Below are 20000 nucleotides of genomic sequence, written 5' to 3'. Positions count from 1 at the left end.
TCCAACTCATTGCGTCTCTGGACACTACTGCAGTTTAGTTAACTAACTCATCACCTCTCTGGACACTACTGTAGTTTAGTTTACCAACTCTTCACCTCTCTGGACACTACTGTAGTTTAGTTTACCAATTCATCACGTCTCTGCACACTACTGTAATTTAGTTTACTAACTCATCGCGTCTCTGGACACTACTGTAGTTTAGTTTCCCAACTCATCACCTCTCTGGACACTACTGTAGTTTCGTTTACTAACTCATCACCTCTCTGGGCACTACTGTACTTTATTTTCCACATTTATTATGCTAATTCAATTCAAATGATGAACACTAGCTTACAGACAGCTTTCCGTTTACCTTATGTTACCTTAAATGACACATGGATTTTTATGTGTGCTCATATACAAACAGAATATTGACAAAAAATGCAAAATGCAAATTCACATTTTCTCGAATTATCCTATGACATAGCGTTCATTCATCACACTGCCCAGCTCAAAACCTCACTAATAGGCTGATAAATGTCATCATCTGTCAGTGCACAACACTAATGAAGTTACAGTGATACCTGTCTCTTTACAGTGATACCTGTATCTTTAGTGACATATGCCTCTTTATAGTGATGTTTGTCTCTTTACAGTGATACGTCTCTTTACAGTGATATGTCTTCTTTACAATGATACCTGTATACCCGTATCTTTACAGTGATGTCCCTACAGTGATATATGTTTCTACTGTGATACCTGTCTTTACATCACTTTACAGTGATGTCTCCTTAAAGTGATTTATTTCTCTTTACAGTGATATGTCTCTTTATAGTGATGTCTCTCTCTTTAGAGTGATACCTGTCTCTTTACAGTGGTATATATCTCTCTTCACAGTTATCTATCTATCTCTAAGTGCTATCTCTCTTCACAGTTATACCAGTCTCTTTATAGTGATATATGTCTACTCAGTGTGATGCATGTTTCTTTACAGTGATACCTGTCTCTTCACAGTGATATGTCTCAGTGATACCAGTCTCTTTATACTGATATATATCTACTCACTGTGATATGTCTCTGTATAGTCATATGTCTCTTCAGTGATACCTGTCTCTTTATAGTGATATATGTCTACTCAGTGTGATGCATGTCTCTTTACAGTGATACCTATCTCTTCACAATGATATGTCTCAGTGATACCTGTCTCCTCATAGTGATATGTCCATTCACTGTGATACATGTCTCTTTACAGTGAAATCTGTCACTTCGCAGTGATGCCTGCCTCTTTACAGTGATACCTGTCTCTTTGGAATCAACCACATCAGTAGCACAGTGTCAGTGTTTCAACTCTCTACATGACCTCACAAACACACAGCAATGTGTAAAAATCATCCTTCACTGTTCACGAGGTGCACAGCGGAAACGTGGAGTCCGCCCCCCACCAGACTCTGGAAATGCATTCTCTGAAGTGATACATCAATTTTCTCTATCTGGCAGTCTGACTGATGAGTCTGGGTTTGACAGATACCAGGAAGGGCCTAGTGCACCAACAGAGGAGGAGGAGGAGGAGGGATGAAGAGAGATGAAGTGAGAGTGTAAGTGTGGATAGGGGGTGGTGGTCTGGGCGAGTTTTCAGGGGTTAGGTTGGTTTGGGCCCCTTAGTTCCAGTGAAGGTTAATGTTAATGTTACAGCACGCAAACACATTTTAAACAATTACTCGCTTCCAACTCTGTGGAAACAGTTTGAGGTAGACCCTCTCATGAAACTCCTCAACCCCACTGAACACCAAGCAATAACCTCAACTCGGCTGAACACTCAACCCCACTGAACACCGAGCAATAACCTTGACCCCACTGAACACCAATTAATAAGCTCAACCCCACTGAACACTCAACCCCACTGAACGCCAAGCAATAACCTCAACCCCACTGAACACTCAGCCCCACTGTTCACCGATCAATATCCTCAACCCCACTGAACACAGAGCAATAACCTCAACCCCACTGAACACTCAACCCCACTGAACGCAAGAGTTCTGACCTCAACCCCATTCGACACCTTTGGGATGAACTGGAATGCTGAGTGTCCAGCATCAGTACCTGACCTCTGACACCTGGATATTGTTCACAGAAGAGTGGTGCTTTTACACCTGTGCCTGTGGTCTTGGGATGTGCAACAACTTCTGATACGTGTGATGGTGTCCACATACTTTTGACAACATTGTGATTTCATAAGGATTATTAATATTAAATAGTTAGTTTGGTCTATCTAAGCATGAAAACATTACTGCTACTACTACGATTACTACTACTACTACTACTACTACTAATTATTATTATTATTATTATTATTATTATTATTATTGGACACTTATGTACACGTACACTTGTGGTATAAAAATCCAGCTCTGCTTTTTAAGCACTTCCTCATAACAAAGGTCGTAGTATGTATGTGGTATTTATAAGGTCATGCACCATCAAACCAGTTTTATGACTGAGGTATTCTAGCTGGTGCCCTGAAGTTCTCATGCGCTGTAGTTCAGGGGTTAACTGAGGACAGAATATCACAGTCCATATTCTGAGCAGGGCATCCCAGTTTGAGTGACCAGGGCCTTGGGAGATGACATCATATCCCGAGTCATGGGAGACTGATCTGGCATAAAACATTAGCACAGGAGGCCTGACATTTCTAAATCTCCTACAAGTACAACTATAGCATGTTCAGTGTCTCTGTACATGAACAACAAATCAATCAGAACAGCCATGTGGTCAGAGATATAACCCAGAGATTAGTGACAGTCACCGACTCAGAGATTTGCGACCGTCAACCACCCGGAGATTAGCGAGTCAATGACCCGGAGACCCCTCCTGAGAGAGAACACATACCCCCTTCTGCACTGTACCAAGCAAACCCACACACAGATCTGATGTACACACACACAGCTCATGTAATAACCATAGATTTGTCCGAATGGTTGCAGTGTATCTGTGACTCAAACTCAGCGGTGATTCAGAACAGCCCCAACTGCAATTAAAAGACACAGACAGCTTGGTGTCCTGTAAACATATTATACAAGATGCATCTCTGTCGGTCCCTTTGTCAGGGAAATGTCTTATTTATATTTCACCACCAAGACATAACTCAGAAGCTGTGAGACTCTCTGAGCTTTGCGACTCTGAGCTGTGAGACTCCATGAGCTGAGACTCCCTGCCCACAGCCCTGAGGGCTCTTGGTGATCTCGGAGACTAAAGACTTACCAGCTCAGGCTGTGAGTCTGTGACTAACAGGATGTCATTGTATCTCATTTTATTTTGTGTGTTTTGTTTGCTTTATATTTTATACTCTACTTATATCTTAATTTATTACATTGCATTTTAACTCTATAAAACACTATAAACCTTGTTTTGAAACGTGCTATAAATAGAGCTTTTTTTATGTGTATATTGGTGTGTCTGTGAGAAATGTGTATATGTGTGTGTATGTGTGTGTGTGTGGTGTATATATGTGTGTGTATATATGTGTATGTGTGTATATGTGTATGTATGTGGTGTATATATATGTGTGTGTATATATGTGTATGTGTGTGTGTGTGTGTGTTTCTGTGTGCCACACATCACTGCTTACTTTGTCTAACTCTAGGCCTGTTGTTCCATTTCACTGCAACTTTTTTGGTTTCCTGTTTTCAGCTCTTGATGTTGGTCCTTGTTCAGACTTTCTGTGTCTCACTGTGATCTCACACACACACTCACACACACCTCTGACTGAATTTAATGTGTCTACACTCTGCACTGAGATGCTCAGCATTGCTGCAGTCTTCTGCTCCGTAACAATGAACAAACAGATACTGAAAAAAAGGTTTTTGTCTCCATTCCTCAGAGAGGAAGGGAAAACACAGCTGGTTTGTTAGACAAGGTTCATGATTCATGAGACAGATGTGTTGATGTTCACCAGAGCTTCAGGCCTTCAGCCAGAGGACGGAGCCGCTCACAGTCCTGCCAGCCTGTGGACTCTGATAAGCGGAGATGAGATGAGCAGGCAGCTCTAGCTGTGAGAGGGTTAAACCTCACCAGGGCTGAGATTAGCACCAGCTCAGACACACCGTGTCTGCATACGGCTGGAGGATCTTAGAAGGAGCACTGCTCTTAATGTCTTATCGGAGAGGGCGGGGGGATGGGGGCAGATATCCAGCTTCTGAGACGAGAAGGCAGCCCCCACCGGAGAGGAAATATCATCAGACCTTTATGGGATTATGGGTAAAGTTCTTACACTGGTAAATGTGGGGGTAACGGGGATCATGGGTAGATTAGAATGGAATCTACACTGGTATGTCCCTCAGATCCATTGAGCATCACTGGTCCCTGTAACGGGGACACAAACTGGGAATCTGTTCAACTACTAAAGGCAAACAAGTGAGAGACACAGTGAGAGAGACTCAGGGTCAAAGGTGAAGGTTTACCTCTCTGTGTAGAAAATAGCCCAAAGTCAAAGATGCAGTTGCAGGGAATTGGATATTAAAATGGAGTCGCTCACCCTCTTGACCTCTGACCTCAGCCTCGTCAAGAAACCACTACCCCAACTGCAGATCACAGGAAACTGTAAAAACTGCACTTTTCTGGAGAAAGATGCAGACCATGAACAGGATGCAGGCCACACCAGAGTGTGCTGGAGATGACGTCACACCCTGGAGATGACGTCACGTAACACTCTGGAGATGACGTAACACCCTGGACACGACAAAACACTCTGGAGACTACGTAAGGTGACACCCTGGAGATAATTTATCACTCTGGAGATGGCGTAACACCCTGGAGATCACGTAACGTAACACTCTGGAGATAACGTAATGTAACAACCTGGAGAGGACATAACACTCTGGAGATGACGTAACACCCTGCACATTCAATCCAAAGCTCAGAAAGGACAACGCATTTGAGTGTAACACTGTTTACTAAGAGCAACGTTTTTAATATTTTACGATATAGTTGGAAACTCCAAGGATACAGAAACCATAACATCAAAATCAAAGGATCAGATTTCTAGGGACAGCATGCACATATGGAGTCGTGATAGACGCGCAGAGCACCTTTATCACAAACTCATGCATGTCTCATGCGTCTCAAATGCTCTGGGATGTTTCCCGGAGGTCCAGCGGTGCTCGGCAACACCGTCAGATGTAACACGCTGTCAGAAGGCACATAGTCATGAGCATCCACATTAGTGAGCGCCTAATCTGCTCTTCCCCAGCTGCCGTCTCTGGTATCCTTCTTTTGTCTTTCATCTTCTCCTCCTCTCCTTTTTGTTTGTCTCTCACACACTTTCCTCAGTGATCACTCCGTACCCTGCTAGTCCTCCTTACATCCACCATCCCACGCAGAACGGATGGAGAGTGTGTGTGTGTTTGTGTGTATGTATACACGTGTGATGGTGCATCTGTATTCCTCTGTGTCTAGGTAGTTCTGTGTTTGGTGTGTGTGTGTGTGTGTGTGTGTGTGTGTGTGTGTGAGTGTGTGTGTGTGAGACACAGGCAGGGCTGACTCAGTCTCCATCAAAAAGGAACACAGTAGACCTGCCAGATAGTGGATGCACTCCTCTCTCTCCCTCCCTCCCTCGCTCGCTCCTCTTTACCTCCATCTGAGAGAGAGAACAGTACACGTATGAAGCACCACTAACGTGTTCCATCGCTCTCTGACATCTTTCTACAACCCACTTGTTACCGCAATTACAGTTATTTCAGGTGAGAGGAGGGGAACTCCCCGATAGCGAGAGGCAGGGAGAGGGCCAGTTCTGTGCGGCTTGTGTAGTTTCATCTGCTTCTGTTCGCAGGCCTACAAAATATCACCTATTATGTAAAAAATGTGTGTGTGTGTCTGAGTGTGCGCGCGCGTGTGCGTGCATGAGTATGCATGCAGATGATCCTTTGATGATTTAACAACTCACTCCTAACTAGAGAAAACAGAACAGAACAGAACACCATGAACAGAAAGACAAACATACCTGTACCCAGCCACCACACACAAACACACAACCCTACAAACCCCCCCGCGCAAATCCTCAGTGTAAAGACCACCCAACCCTGTTTATGAACAGTCTGTACAGGTGTGTGCATGTGTGTCCTGGCCCACCACAGCCACATCTCATCAGACTGATCAAATCAGTCACAGCTGGGACTTCAAGCCTTGTCTCAAACAGAAATGACCTCAGACATTTAAAATATAAAATTCTATGGTCTACAAAGAAAGGTCCAGTGAGACTGAACCCACATAGCAGATGAACACAGTGTGTGTGTACACTCTGTGTGTGCACTAATTATCTGGGGATCTGGGAACAGTTTTTCTGTTGGGCTCAACTCACTGAGGTAGTGATCAGAGCAGAAGGTACAGATCCTAGAACATCTGGAAGTGCTGTAGGCCTCAGTGCACTGGGAATGACCTCTGACCCTCCACCAGGTAGTGACTGGAACTCCTTTATTAACCCTTATTTGACAACCGGTACAAACAAATGCAGGAGAACACGCAGAATTACACACACAAACACACATGCAAAATACTAAATACTTTGCTTTCTCACACACACATACACACACACACAGCTGGTAGTGTGACCTGGCGGGCCGATACTACTCTCACTTCCTGTTTTTTCTTGCTCTCTTTTCAAGACACAGCCGATGTCTCCCTCTCCAAACCCCACACCCTGTTCTCTAGGTCATGTGACCAAAAGGCAGGAAACAAGCACCCTCAGAACAAAGGAAACGTGTATTGCACACAAACCAGCTGAACACACACAGCCCAGGGGTACACACACGGTGCAGCTAAACACACACGTCCCATCTGAGCACACACATCCCAGTGGAAAACACACACGTCCCAGCGGAACACACACATCCAAATGCAGTTTTAAAAACGTTAACAATGTGTTGGAGTGTGTTGGAATGTGTGTGGAGTAAGAACCCCAACACTGTTCTCACTGAACAAACACAAGCCAAAAGGAGTGCAGGACACACTTCAGTACTCTTCATCAGTACTCATTAGCACTCCTCATCAGCACTTATCATCAGTACTGCAGTCCACTATGTAGTTATGCTAGTCTGCTAAACTGTTAGTGTAGATTTCTGTTGAAACATTGTGCAAATACACACACACACACACACACCAGATTTTAATTTATTGAAGTCTAAATCTACAGATCTGGCAAAAGGCTCCCTGGTACTGTAGCACACACACATGCACAGATACAGGGTTCTAAGAGTATCGGGTGTCATGGCTAAGAGACTGGGAGCTTCAGGATTCCAAAGCCACTTCCTAAAAGATGGAGGGAGGGAGAGAGAGAGCGAGTGAGAGTGAATGCAGATAGAGTGAGAGAGAAACACCTACCACAGAACACACCCCGTACCACCACCCACCAACACCAAACACCTACCACAGAACACAGAATAGAGGCAATACTCATAGAATAAAGGCAATAATCATAAAATAGAGACAAAACTTGTAGAAAAGAGGCAATACTCATAGCAGCACAAGATACAGAAAAAGGTGAATACACAGATAAATAGCAGGCAAACATAGAGCTCTCTATATGCTCAGAAAACAGGAGTCACTCTTCACAATGAGGAAACGTGTGAGAAGTGTATAAATAGGAGACATAATGAAGCACAGGTGTGCTGGGTGAACACTCTGGGGATGAGGGTCTCCCTGGAGGATTCTGGGACATGTAGTGTGTGGTGGTTCCGGAGCGCTGCTTGACAACATCTCACAATGTATATATCAGTGCAATTTATATATCCCTCTGCATCATTCAATGAAGAAACTTTCCCAAATCTAGAACCATAAAGTTAACCATTTCCAAACACAAGGCCATGAAATGATCTGTGGGGCCTAAACGCTACAACAGGAGACCGACACGATTTTATTGGCACTAAAGGCGACCGCTTTAAAGTCTTATTCCCCCAAGAAAAGTGTGACAACTCTGTAAACACACGTGGGTAGAAGCTACTGCAGCGCGGTGGATGTCTGGGTCTGTGAGGAGCTTTCTTCAGTCTGGGCAATAGTACGGGAGACTACAGCACACAGACCTGGACCTGACGTTACCTGGGCCTGAGAGCCTTCACAGTCTGCCACTCACACCCCTATCTGACCACAGCCATGTTACCATGTACCTGAGCAGAATGCTCACTAATGACAACTGGCAAAAACCAGCCAAACGTACAAACTCAACCAACGTCTCAGGTGAGTTCAGGACAACACTAAAAACTCAACCAACGTTTTAGGTGAGTTCAGGACAGCACTAAAAACTCAACCAACGTCTCAGGTGAGTTCAGGACAGCACTAAAAACTCAACCAACGTCTCAGCTGAGTTCAGGACAGCACTAAAAACTCAACCAACGTCTCAGGTGAGTTCAGGACAGCACTAAAAACTCAACCAACGTCTCAGGTGAGCCCAGGACAGCACTAATAGCTCCACACACTTAACTCCTTCCTGTAAAACACATTTCCCCGAAACAAAGAGCTGAAGTGACTGTGGAAAACCTCAGCAATGTTCTCCATCACGCAATCCCAAATTCAAATGCAAAAATGTTAAGAAAATCAAACCAAAGAGTTCGCTCAGGACCTCAAAAAAGAGAAACGAAGTTAGAAATGTATGCAATCAGAAACACAAAGTGTCATTCCGCAACTAGACTCCGCACTACACTTCCCACAAACCCTTAGTTCGCGCCAAGTCAGTTGATTACTGACCACACCTGTGGATAGTTTATCAGCATCGTATATAATCCCAGCCTAACCTATCAAACGTGAAGTCTCATCTGCATTATACGCTTACCTGTGTTCTGACTACGTCTTTGGACTGTTCCTCTGTATCATTAAACAAACACACACACACACACCCACAAAGCTGAATGAAACCCCAGTCATGAGTGTCTGTTGTGGGGTGAGAGACAAGCTTGCGCATTTGGACCCGCATCACTGTAACTGAGGAATTCTGTAAGTGCAAATTACTGAGAGTCACACTTACTGCCCTGAGGGTCTCTGACCTGCTGAGTTGTATCTGATGATCACACAGTAGAGAGTATGACATTATCATGGTATTAGACTATTAGTGTATTAGGTGATGTCATTGGCAGTGTATTAGGGCTGACAGGGGAGATCACTACCAATGATCAGGGGTGGGGGGCGGATCAATACTGCGATCAATACCAGTGATTAACTGCAAACCTGCTCTGATGAGCTGCACTGGTTCCAGTCCCGCCACTAAATTTAGCATTTTACTGCCATTTCAGCCATGAACTCATTGCAGAGACCAAAATCACTTGGATGGGAAGAAGAGATAAATAGCAGGTCTGGTGACCTGTCAAGCCAGCTGGGTCTCTGCACTGACCAGCGACCTGTATGAGAGATAAAGCGGGTTCTTCAGAGAGAAGCATGCAGGGTCAGTGTTTGGGGGCGGAGGGTCATGGTTCGGGGGTGGAGCAGCTCGAGGTTCAGCTTGGGACCATTTTAACAGCTGCAGTCTGTGAAGGAAAAACCTGCCTGAGCAAGACCACATACCAGACACGCACACACACGCATGCACGCACGCACACACTCATACAGTCTCCAGGAGGGTTAGAGTCTGTCCACCACAGACGTGTTCTGAGCAGGGCTGTGCGTGTCTGACCGGCCCAGACAGGGAGCCGCGTAGCCCAGAGGAACAGACCCTGAAGACCCTGCCCCACACTCAACCCCTCCCCCGACCCTGAAGACCCTGCCCCACACTCAACCCCTTCCCCACACAACCCCAGCTGAACTGAATAAGCCAGAATCAGGACCAACATGGGAGAGACACCAGGAGGCGGAGACTAGGGCGTCAGGAGAGACACCAGGGGGCGGAGCCTAGGGCATCAGGAGGAGGTGAGGAGAGACACCAGGGGTGGAGCCTAGGGTCATGTTCGTCCAAGAGCAGCTCTCATCCAACACCATGATTACAAGTGACCTTCCACCCACAACCACCTGCTTCTCTGGAGTCTAGATGACAACCAATCACAGTCTGGATGTGTTCTCTCACATGCATGTCTAGATGATGGGGGTGACCCTGGACTGTGTGTGTGAGAGAGAGAGAGCGTGTGTGTGAGCGCTGAGCAGAGGCGGGGGGGATCACAGAGAAGGCAGTTCGTATTTTCCTGCATGTCTGATGTCTGTGTGCATGGCTGCACGTGTTGTAATAGCGCGTGATTAATACACCCAGCCCTGGCCTTCTCAGTTACACGTGCCTGTGCGTCACACTTTAAGTCCGGGCTAGTTGATCAATGACTGATTTATTGATCCTAATCAATGACTTGCCCGACCAACTACGCTACAGCATCTAATACACATGCGAGCTAACCCAGCCAGACATCCGCGAGCGTTCCCTGCGTCTCCTACGCGGAGGCTCGTGTTTCGGACGAACGGACTGCAGTAATCGGGCCTTGAAGGCATCGCGCGTCGTTACTTATATAAACTCGTGCAGCGTTTGCGCGAGCCGTATAAAAAGTCCGCCGACGCAGATCGTGCACTGCGCTGTAGCCACGATGCGACAACTCAGTTTGTCTTCCGCGCGGGGACAGCGTGCAGCCTGCGCGCCCGTCAACCTTCAAAGGCACCTCCCGCGCGGACGAGAACAAAGTGGCGCTAGACGAGCGTTACTTACCTTCATAATGCCGCACGGGGCATTTCCGCCGGCCCGGCTCCTCTCCGCGGAGCTGTCGCGGCTCCGGCTGCCGAGTGCGGGGCTGCCGGTAGAACACGTCCCCTCGGGCCCGAACCCCGGGGCACTACCGGCCGGGGTGGCGGCCGACGCGTCCAGGTGCGTCCCCGCGCCGGGCAGCGCGAGAGCAGCATCCGTCTTGTTCCGCGCCGTTATCTCTACCGCGTGCTGAGACGGTGAAGGCAGCTCGTGAAAGGGTCCCGTTACCGTCCCGGACGCCTGCAGCTCGGCCATCTGCGCTTAGCTACAGAAACACTGTGCATGCTGCATGGCGCGAGCCTTTGTTTTACGAGACCGTGACACAACAAAATCCCATGTGAACGGACCCTCTCGAGACAGAGATTACAAATCCATACCAGTAAATGCCGTGCGGCGCCGCGCGAGCCTCGCCGAAGTGAATAAACTAAAGCAACTCCGTCCCTCACTCACGTTCGCGCTACCCTTCCTTCTCGTCGCCACTCACGCGCACACAGATGGCGCTAGCCGTGATCTACCGGAATCCGCGAGCTGCTGGCAGCACGCGCCGTAACAAGGTCGGTTGTCTTTCCGTCTCCACTGGAGCATCTTTAGTGACATCATGACTATTAGCTTTAGGTTACCTAGAATATATCGTAGCATTATTATATTATTAATTGATATTTTAATACACTACAGCGCAAACTATATTTGTTTCTGGTTAATAAAACGTTTGACAGCCTCATCAACTTAAAGGCCATAATTTATATAAAGGACATAATTATATTATTTGGTTTTTTGACATCAGAACTAAAAGCAAAACGCGTTTATACCGCACAGGCAGTAAAATAACGAAAATATATAAATAAATCAAGTAATTAAATGATGTTTAAGCCATTATGTGGAGCATCTCTGTTAACTGCTAATGTACTGGTTACATTAACAGGAAACTATTTTTATTATTGTAAATAAGTAAATAACCCTTTAAATGGGGGACAGCGGTGTCAGTCAGTGGTGAAGGTACTGGAATGGTAATCAGAAGGTTGCCAGTTCAAGTCCCTCCACTGCCAAGTTACACTAACCCAACACATTCCAGTACAGCTGTGGTCTTCCCCTAACCCAACACACTCCAGTACAGCTGTGGTGTTCCCCTAACCCAACACCAACCCAACACACTCCAGTACAGCTGTGGTCTTCCCCTAACCCAACACACTCCAGTACAGCTGTGGTGTTCCCCTAACCCAACACCAACCCAACACACTCCAGTACAGCTGTGGTCTTCCCCTAACCCAACACATTCCAGTACAGCTGTGGTCTTCCCCTAACCCAACACACTCTAGTACAGCTGTGGTGTTCCCCTAACCCAACACCAACCCAACACACTCCAGTACAGCTGTGGTCTTCCCCTAACCCAACACATTCCAGTACAGCTGTGGTGTTCCCCTAACCCAACACCAACCCAACACACTCCAGTACAGCTGTGGTCTTCCCCTAACCCAACACACTCCAGTACAGCTGTGGTGTTCCCCTAACCCAACACCAACCCAACACACTCCAGTACAGCTGTGGTCTTCCCCTAACCCAACACCAACCCAACACACTCCAGTACAGCTGTGTTCTTCCCCTAACCCAACACACTCCAGTGTGTCCTGTTGGTTATTATTACTGTGAGTGGGGCGTCTGTTTGGTCTGTTCTGGGACTTTAAGATCATTGTATGAAGTAACTAACAGTTGTCCGGCTGGTCCAGCATGCTCTGAACACACTTCAGAATCATTTTGCTGTTTCAGAAGTGCAAATAATCCAACACTGTGTTTGTTTAAAATATATCACTTCCAAATTTGGTTTAGAAAGTCTGACTGAATGTATTCATTTAATCTTATATACAGCATGATTGCATATAAAAATAAACCAAAATCATGGAAAATTATTGTTTTGATGGAATTTAGATATTGATTAGATAAACGAGGCGTCACTGGTCAGAACAGAAATGCAGCCTTTTCAAGGTCAGACCTCTGTCTTACTGATCAGATCTGGAGCAGCACCCCCTTGTGCCTGAGGCAAAGGAAATGCAATCTCAGAAAAAATCTCAGTTCCAAGGAAATGCAAAGGAATATGATGTATGTTCATCAAATGTTTGAATTCATATACATGTTGGTGCTTTCACAAAAAAAATGAAAATCTTTCTGTAAATTACACTCACATAAATGTACACAGACACCCAAAAACTCATTCTGACTAACACAGACAGAGAGACAGATAGGTACACACACACACACACACACTCACACACACACACACACACTCACACACACACACACACACACACACACAGCTTGGCAGCCAATTAGGACAGATCTAGGGAAATGTTATCCAGTATATTTCTGTCCTCCAGAGCAGTGAGATCACATTAGACTGCAGAGGTATGAGAGGAATTGTGTGCAGAGTAGTTATCACTGCATGACTCAGCCCTGCAATCAAACCCTGAACAGGGTTCAGACAGTAGCAATGGAAGTCAGACCGAAGTCATTAATGACAAGCCAGAGCAATCATACTCAGAAAGCACCAATCAATCTAACAACAGCATAATTAACGGACAAGGGCGATCAAAAACACCAGTAGAAACACCAGTTCATACTGGTCAAACTGGAAGTGTGTCATCCGAGGGCTTTAGTCCCAGTGTGCTGCAACATCGGGGGAGAGGAGATAAAAAGTCCAGAAGAACGCAGGAACCAGGAGACACCTGGAGCAGCTCCACATCCTCAGGGCCCAAAGAGACGTTTCTGATGCTCAACCATCCTCTCCAGGAGACTAAGGCTGTCCATGGATTATGCTCTGCTGTCCACACTTGTCCCTCTCAACAGAAAACCAGTCTGGCACTCAACCTACTCCACTCCAACCTAACCCACACCATCCTAACCCACTCCAACCTAACCCACACCATCTTAACCCACACCATCCTAACCCACACCATCCTAACCCACACCATCCTAACCCACTCCAACCTAACCCACACCATCCTAGCCCACACCATCCTAGCCCACACCATCCTAGCCCACACCATCCTAACCCACTCCAACCTAGCCCACACCATCCTAGCCCACACCATCCTAGGCCACACCAACCTAGCCCACACCATCCTAACCCACTCCAACCTAATCCACACCATCCTAACCCACTCCAACCTAACCCACACCATCCTAGCCCACACCATCCTAGCCCACACCATCTTAGCCCACACCATCCTAACCCACACCATCCTAACCCACACCATGTTAGCCCACACCATCCTAACCCACACCATCCTAGCCCACACCATCCTAGCCCACACCATCCTAACCCACACCATCCTAACCGACACCATCCTAGCCCACACCATCCTAACCCACACCATCCTAACCCACACCATCCTAACCCACACCATCCTAGCCCACACCATCCTAACCCACACCATCCTAACCGACACCATCCTAGCCCACACCATCCTAGCCCACACCATCCTAGCCCACACCATCCTAACCCACACCATCCTAGCCCACACCATCCTAGCCCACACCATCCTAGCCCACACCATCCTAACCCACACCATCCTAGCCCACACCATCCTAACCCACACCATCCTAGCCCACACCATCCTAACCCACACCATCCTAGCCCACACCATCCTAACCCACTCCAACCTAGCCCACACCATCCTAACCCACTCCAACCTAATCCACACCATCCTAACCCACTCCAACCTAACCCACACCATCCTAGCCCACACCATCCTAACTCACACCATCCTAGCCCACACCATCCTAGCCCACACCATCCTAGGCCACACCAACCTAGCCCACACCATCCTAACCCACTCCAACCTAATCCACACCATCCTAACCCACTCCAACCTAACCCACACCATCCTAGCCCACACCATCCTAACTCACACCATCCTAGCCCACACCATCCTAACCTACTCCAACCTAACCCACACCATCCTAGCCCACACCATCCTAGCCCACAGCAGTGCCCAGAATCACCCACCACAGAGCAGAAGTCTTCAACTCCAGAACTTTGAATTTGAGTTGCAGGGTTAAACACTTCTGCTATAGTTGATGTTGTCTAAGCAATATGGCGGGTGTCTCAGGTATGTTTATATTTATGGCATTTAGCAGATGCTCTTATCCAGAGTGACTTACAAAAGTGCTTTGTTATTTACTCATAGAATATATCCTAGTACAGTACAGTAAGTTAGAATCAAACATACCAATGAACTAGAATACTGTAGAATACAGGGATGAATGCTGATACCTAGAAGTGCAAAATACATAAGGTCTATCTTAAACAGTGATTATTGCTATAAACAATAAGTGCTAGAGTTTGTTAAACAACATAAACAATACCCTACAATAAGTATTAAATTAGTCAGTCAATATGGGAGCAGTGTCAGTTGTCCTTGAAATATTCAGCAAATAGATGGGTCTTCAGTCTGTGTTTGAAGACTGCAAGGGACTCTGCTGTCCAGACAGCAAGAGGGAGTTCATTCCACTATCTTGGAGCCAGGACAGAAAATAGTCTCCATGCTTCTTTGGTCGTCCATGAGACCTGAAGCAAGGTATTTCAAGCCGAGCCATACTTGAAGTTCGAAGTACTCGAGGTACAGATCGGTCTTTGACCATTGACCTCATTTATGTAGGGGCTGGTCTATTTTTGGCTTTGTAGGCAAGCATCAAGGTTTTAAATCTGAAACGTGCAGCTACAGGGAGCCAATGAAGGGAGCGCAGCAGTGGAGTAACATGTATGAACTTTTAGAAGACCAGTCGTGCTGCTACATTCTGGACATGTTGTAGAGGTTTGATGGCTCTTAGAGGAAGACCAGCAAGTAGCGAGTTGCAGTAGTCTAGCTTTGAGATCACAAGAGACTGCACAAGCACCTGGGTAGCTACGTGTGAAAGAAAAGGTCGAATCCTTCATAAGTTACAAAGGCGGAATCTGCAAGACTTGGTTAAATTAGAAACATGAGTTGAGAACGACAACTGGCTGTCCAAAGTTACACCCAGGCTACGGGCATCTTCGGATGGTGATACCAGGGAGTTCTCAAAGGAAACAGTGAGGTCATGGTAAGGGTTGGGAGTACCTGGGATGAACAGAAGCTCGGTTTTACTGGGGTTGAGCTTCAAGTGGTGGGCTGTCATCCATGACGCGATGTCAGTTAAGAATGCCGAGATACTTCTGGAGACCTGCGTGTCAGAGTGTGGAAAAGAAAGAAATAATTGAGTGTCATCAGCATACCAGAGGAAGGAGAAACCATGAGAAGATGTTACATCACCAAGAGAATGAGTATACAAAGAGAAGAGAAGGGGACCTAATACTGAGCCTTGTGGAACACCAGTGGAGAGTCTACATGGTTTGGACGTGGATCCTCTCCATGTCACCTGATAGAACCGTCCATCCAGATAGGACTGAAACCATCTCCAAGCAGAGCCAGTCACACCAAGCCTGGAAAGAACAGAGAGAAGAATGTTGTGGTTCACTGTGTCAAAGGCAGCTGAAAGGTCTAGAAGAATCAAAACCGATGACTGTTTGGCAGCTTTAGTGGCATGAAGTTTCTCAGTCACTGCTATGAGGGCCGTTTCTGTAGAATGTGCCGGTTTGTAGCCAGACTGATTGGGATCATGCAGCTGGTTCTGGGTGAGAAAAAGGAGTTGTTGATGATGACAGAGATGAAAGGAAGCAGATCTCTTGCAGTTGTCTGGAACAGAGAAGAAGGAATTGGATCCAGCGGACATGTAGTCAGATTGCTGGAAGTCAGGAGTTGAAGAATTTCATCTCTGGAGAGAGGAGAAAAAGAAGTCAGAGAGTTGGATGTTGGGGAATGCACATTGGTTGGAGGGGTGGGAACAGAGGAAAAGGACTGGCGGATTGCTGCAACCTTCTCCTCAAAAAAGGTGATAAAATCCTCCGGAGTAAGAGATAAGGAAGGAGGGGGAGGATTAAGGAGAGAAGAAAAAATAGTGAAGAGCTTGTGTGGATCAGATGCTGATGATTCAAATTTCTCTCTGTAGTAGGATGACTTTGCAGATGTTACTTGCAGTGAGAACTTGGAAAGGAGAGACTTGTATGAGCTGAGGTCTGAATCTACGTGAGATTTCTCCCACCGCCTCTCTGCAGTCCTTCATTCTCTCCTGTGGCAGTGAAGTGTTTCTGTTAGCCAGGGGGCAGGTGGGGAGGACTTAGCGGGTCTAGAGGAGAGAGGGCACAGAAGATTCATTAATGAGGAGAGTGTAGAAATGAAAGTATTTGTAACTGTATCCAAAGAGAGAGAGGATAGAGAGTCAGGGTGAGGAAGGATGGACAAAATATTAGAAGATACGGAAGAAGGAGTTATGGAGTGCAGATTGTGACGGAGGGAGGAGAAACATGTTGGAGAGGACTGGATGGAAAGAGAAGGAAGGGAGAGAGAGAAGGATAGAAAGTGATGGTCTGAGAGGTGGAGGGGGGTGACTGCGATGTCTGATGTTGTGGTGGTATGGGTGAAGATCAGGTCCAGAACATTGCCCGCTTTGTGAGTCAGAGGAGAGTGGTAGAGGGTGAGGTCAAATGCTGTCAACAGAGGAAGGATGCAGGAGGAATGTAACTTGTCTGATGGAAGGTTGAAGTCACCAAGGAGAATGAGTGGAGGGATGCTAATGCTGAGATGAAATCGGCCTTCTGGACAGCAAATTGGCAGTTCCAGAGCCCTCCTGCCACTACGATATGTGATGGTGTGAAGCGTTGTGAGTCAGTGAGGTTGCTGAGATTGCGACGTCTATGAATGTGTTGAGGAGACCTGTGGGATATGTGGACAGGAATTGTGAAGCACATTTCCGATGCTTGATTTGTGGATGTATGAGATAAAGGATTGAGATAATACGAGAAAATACTTATCTGAGTAGGTGAGATGTAGATGAACTGACTGAGAGCACCACCAAACCTTCTGCAAATGCTGATTACCGCTACAGACACATGTGTCTATGGCAGAGTCGTCCTATTTGAACTCAGTTCAATAAGTGCTGAGCCCACCCCTCAATTCACACCTAAGGTCAGGGCAAAACTACCCCTGTAGTAGGTAATTACAGCTAACAACTAGGTTTAGACAACAAGCCTTGAATTTCACAGAATCTAAGGCAAAAGTAAGTGAACTCAGAGCCTACCTTAACCAACCAGATGATAATCCAATGAGACAAACCAAAGCACACAAGAGGTGTCCTGTCCTGTGTTTCTGGTGTCCTGTATCTCGGGTGTAACTTGTCTTGGGTGTCCTGTATCTTGGGTATCCTGTCCTGTAACTCAGGTGTCCTGTGTCTCAGGTGTCCTGTCCTGTATCTCAGGTGTCCTGTCCTGTATCTCTGGTGTCCTGTATCTCGGGTGTCCTATCCTGTATCTTGGGTGTCCTGTGTCTCAAATGTCTGAGGAGATCACATCCTGTTTCCACTCATCTCAGCTTTGGGTTGACCCGATACTAAATCACTTAAAAGACTCAGAGTGGGTGGAGCAGAGAGTGGGAGGGGACTGAGAGTGAATGGGGACAGAGTGTGGGTGGGACAGAGAGTGGGTGGGACAGAGTGTGGCTGGGACAGAGAGTGGGTGGGGCAGAGAGTGGGTGGGACAGAGAGTGGGTGGGACAGAGTGTGGGAGGGGACAGAGAGTGGGAGGGGACAGAGTGTGGGTGGGACAGAGTGTGGGTGGGACACAGTGTGGGTGGGACAGAGGCCTGAATTCAACTGGAGTGTTGGGATCAGGTCTAATTGGAATGATGTCATCAGGGACACCTCTCTTGACCTCTGTACACACACCTGCCCTGACACCTCACCTCTGTACACACACCTGCCCTGACACCTCACCTCTGTGTCCCAGACGTGTTTGGCCTGACTGGAATCAAGGAATGTTTTTAAAGTAGAATTTTGCCTGAATGATGACAGGAATAATCTGCTTAGGTCATTTGAATGTCTGAGTGACAGTCGTGCATATGTAAGTTTAGACTTATGTGGACCCACCCCCATGAACTGTGCATTTTTGTTTTAAGGTATTTTGTCTTAGGTGAAATTAAATAACTTGGAGGTCATTATAAAGTGTTTACAGCACTTATGAATGGTGTGAATAGCAGACAGAGAGACAGAGAATGCAAGAGGGAAAGGACGTGGCTTCCTGTAACGAACATCTATCTTTCCTGCTCATGTCACACACTTGTTGTGAAAAGTGGAATAGAAACCAAACCAAGATCAAAGCACTTAAACTCCCGAAACTGACATCTAGGATGTGTGTGTGTGTGTGTGTGTGTGTGTGTGTGTGTGTGTGTGTGTGAGTGTGTGTGTGTGTGTGTGAGTGTGTGTGTGTTTGTGTGTGTGAATGTGTGTGTGTGTGAGTGTATGTGTGTGTGTGTGTGTGTGTGTGTGTGTGTGTGTGTGAGTGTGTGTGTTAGTGTGTGAGTGTGTGTGTGTGAGTGTGTGTGTGTGTGAGTGTGTGTGTGTGTGTGAGTGTGTGTGTTAGTGTGTGAGTGTGTGTGTGAGTGTGTGTGTGTGTGAGTGTGTGTGTGTGTAATAGAGAGAGAGAGAGAGAGAGAGAGAGAGAGAGAGAGAGAGAGAGAGAGAGAGAGGAAGGGAAAAAATACGTGTGAGAAAGAAATATAGGTGTGTATGTTCCTTAAGGAAATACATCGTGATACACTATGTGTTGTAAATAAACTCCAAGTAAACATCATAGCAGAAATTAATCGTGATTTAATGCGGCATTCAAATTATTAAATGATGTTTTGGTGACATCTCCTGGTCTGGTGTGCAAAAACACAAACGACACATAATTATCACTCATTCATGAACGCATCTACATCTGTACCTGTTTTCATGGTAAAGAATAAAGCAGTAAAAAACAAGTGCCCCACGACCTTTTTTTCAGTTCACATCGGCTTTCCCATGTAAAGAAGCAGACACGTGATCTGTTAACGTACTTCTTGTGTGAGTTTAGATTCAAGCATCAGCTATATTTAAAAATGCAGAAATAACGGAATTCACAGTAAACTAAAAAATAACTAAAACAACATTAAAAAGATTAAAAAGTTTTGGCATTCTGACAACACATCCGATTGTAAGTTTACATTCAAACTTTTTATATGATTGGGCAGCTACGCTACATAGTCTCTCTGGGCAAAGTCCAATACATCTGTAATTAGACACGAAACAAACATTGCAGTTTTTTAATTAATTGTCTATATTAATAATTATGTCTAACTAATCTACTCAATGATTAATTATTAATTATAAGATTAATAATCATTAATATCAATCATTCATATTAATGAATAATTAACAATTAATTAAAAGACTGTTGGTGACT

General features: G+C 46.0%; 1 protein-coding gene across 2 annotated transcripts in view; it reads right to left on the bottom strand.

Moving 5' to 3' along the window:
• si:ch211-210g13.5 (inactive phospholipase C-like protein 2) overlaps positions 1–11178 on the bottom strand; it is a 31318-nt gene extending 20140 nt beyond the window's left edge. For both annotated transcript variants that reach the window (XM_035530806.1, XM_027032037.2), the window contains exon 1: positions 10637–11178. In XM_035530806.1, the coding sequence (XP_035386699.1) occupies positions 10637–10927 (291 nt within the window). In that variant the 5' untranslated portion in view covers positions 10928–11178. The remainder of the gene's footprint in view (positions 1–10636) is intronic.
• Positions 11179–20000: the final 8822 nt, after the last annotated feature.

Source organism: Electrophorus electricus, chromosome 1 (assembly GCF_013358815.1).
Source record: "Electrophorus electricus isolate fEleEle1 chromosome 1, fEleEle1.pri, whole genome shotgun sequence".
In the NCBI taxonomy this organism is placed as follows: domain Eukaryota; kingdom Metazoa; phylum Chordata; class Actinopteri; order Gymnotiformes; family Gymnotidae; genus Electrophorus; species Electrophorus electricus.
The sequence above is the reverse complement of the archived record's forward strand: the minus strand, read 5'-3'. Positions and strand labels throughout refer to the sequence as shown.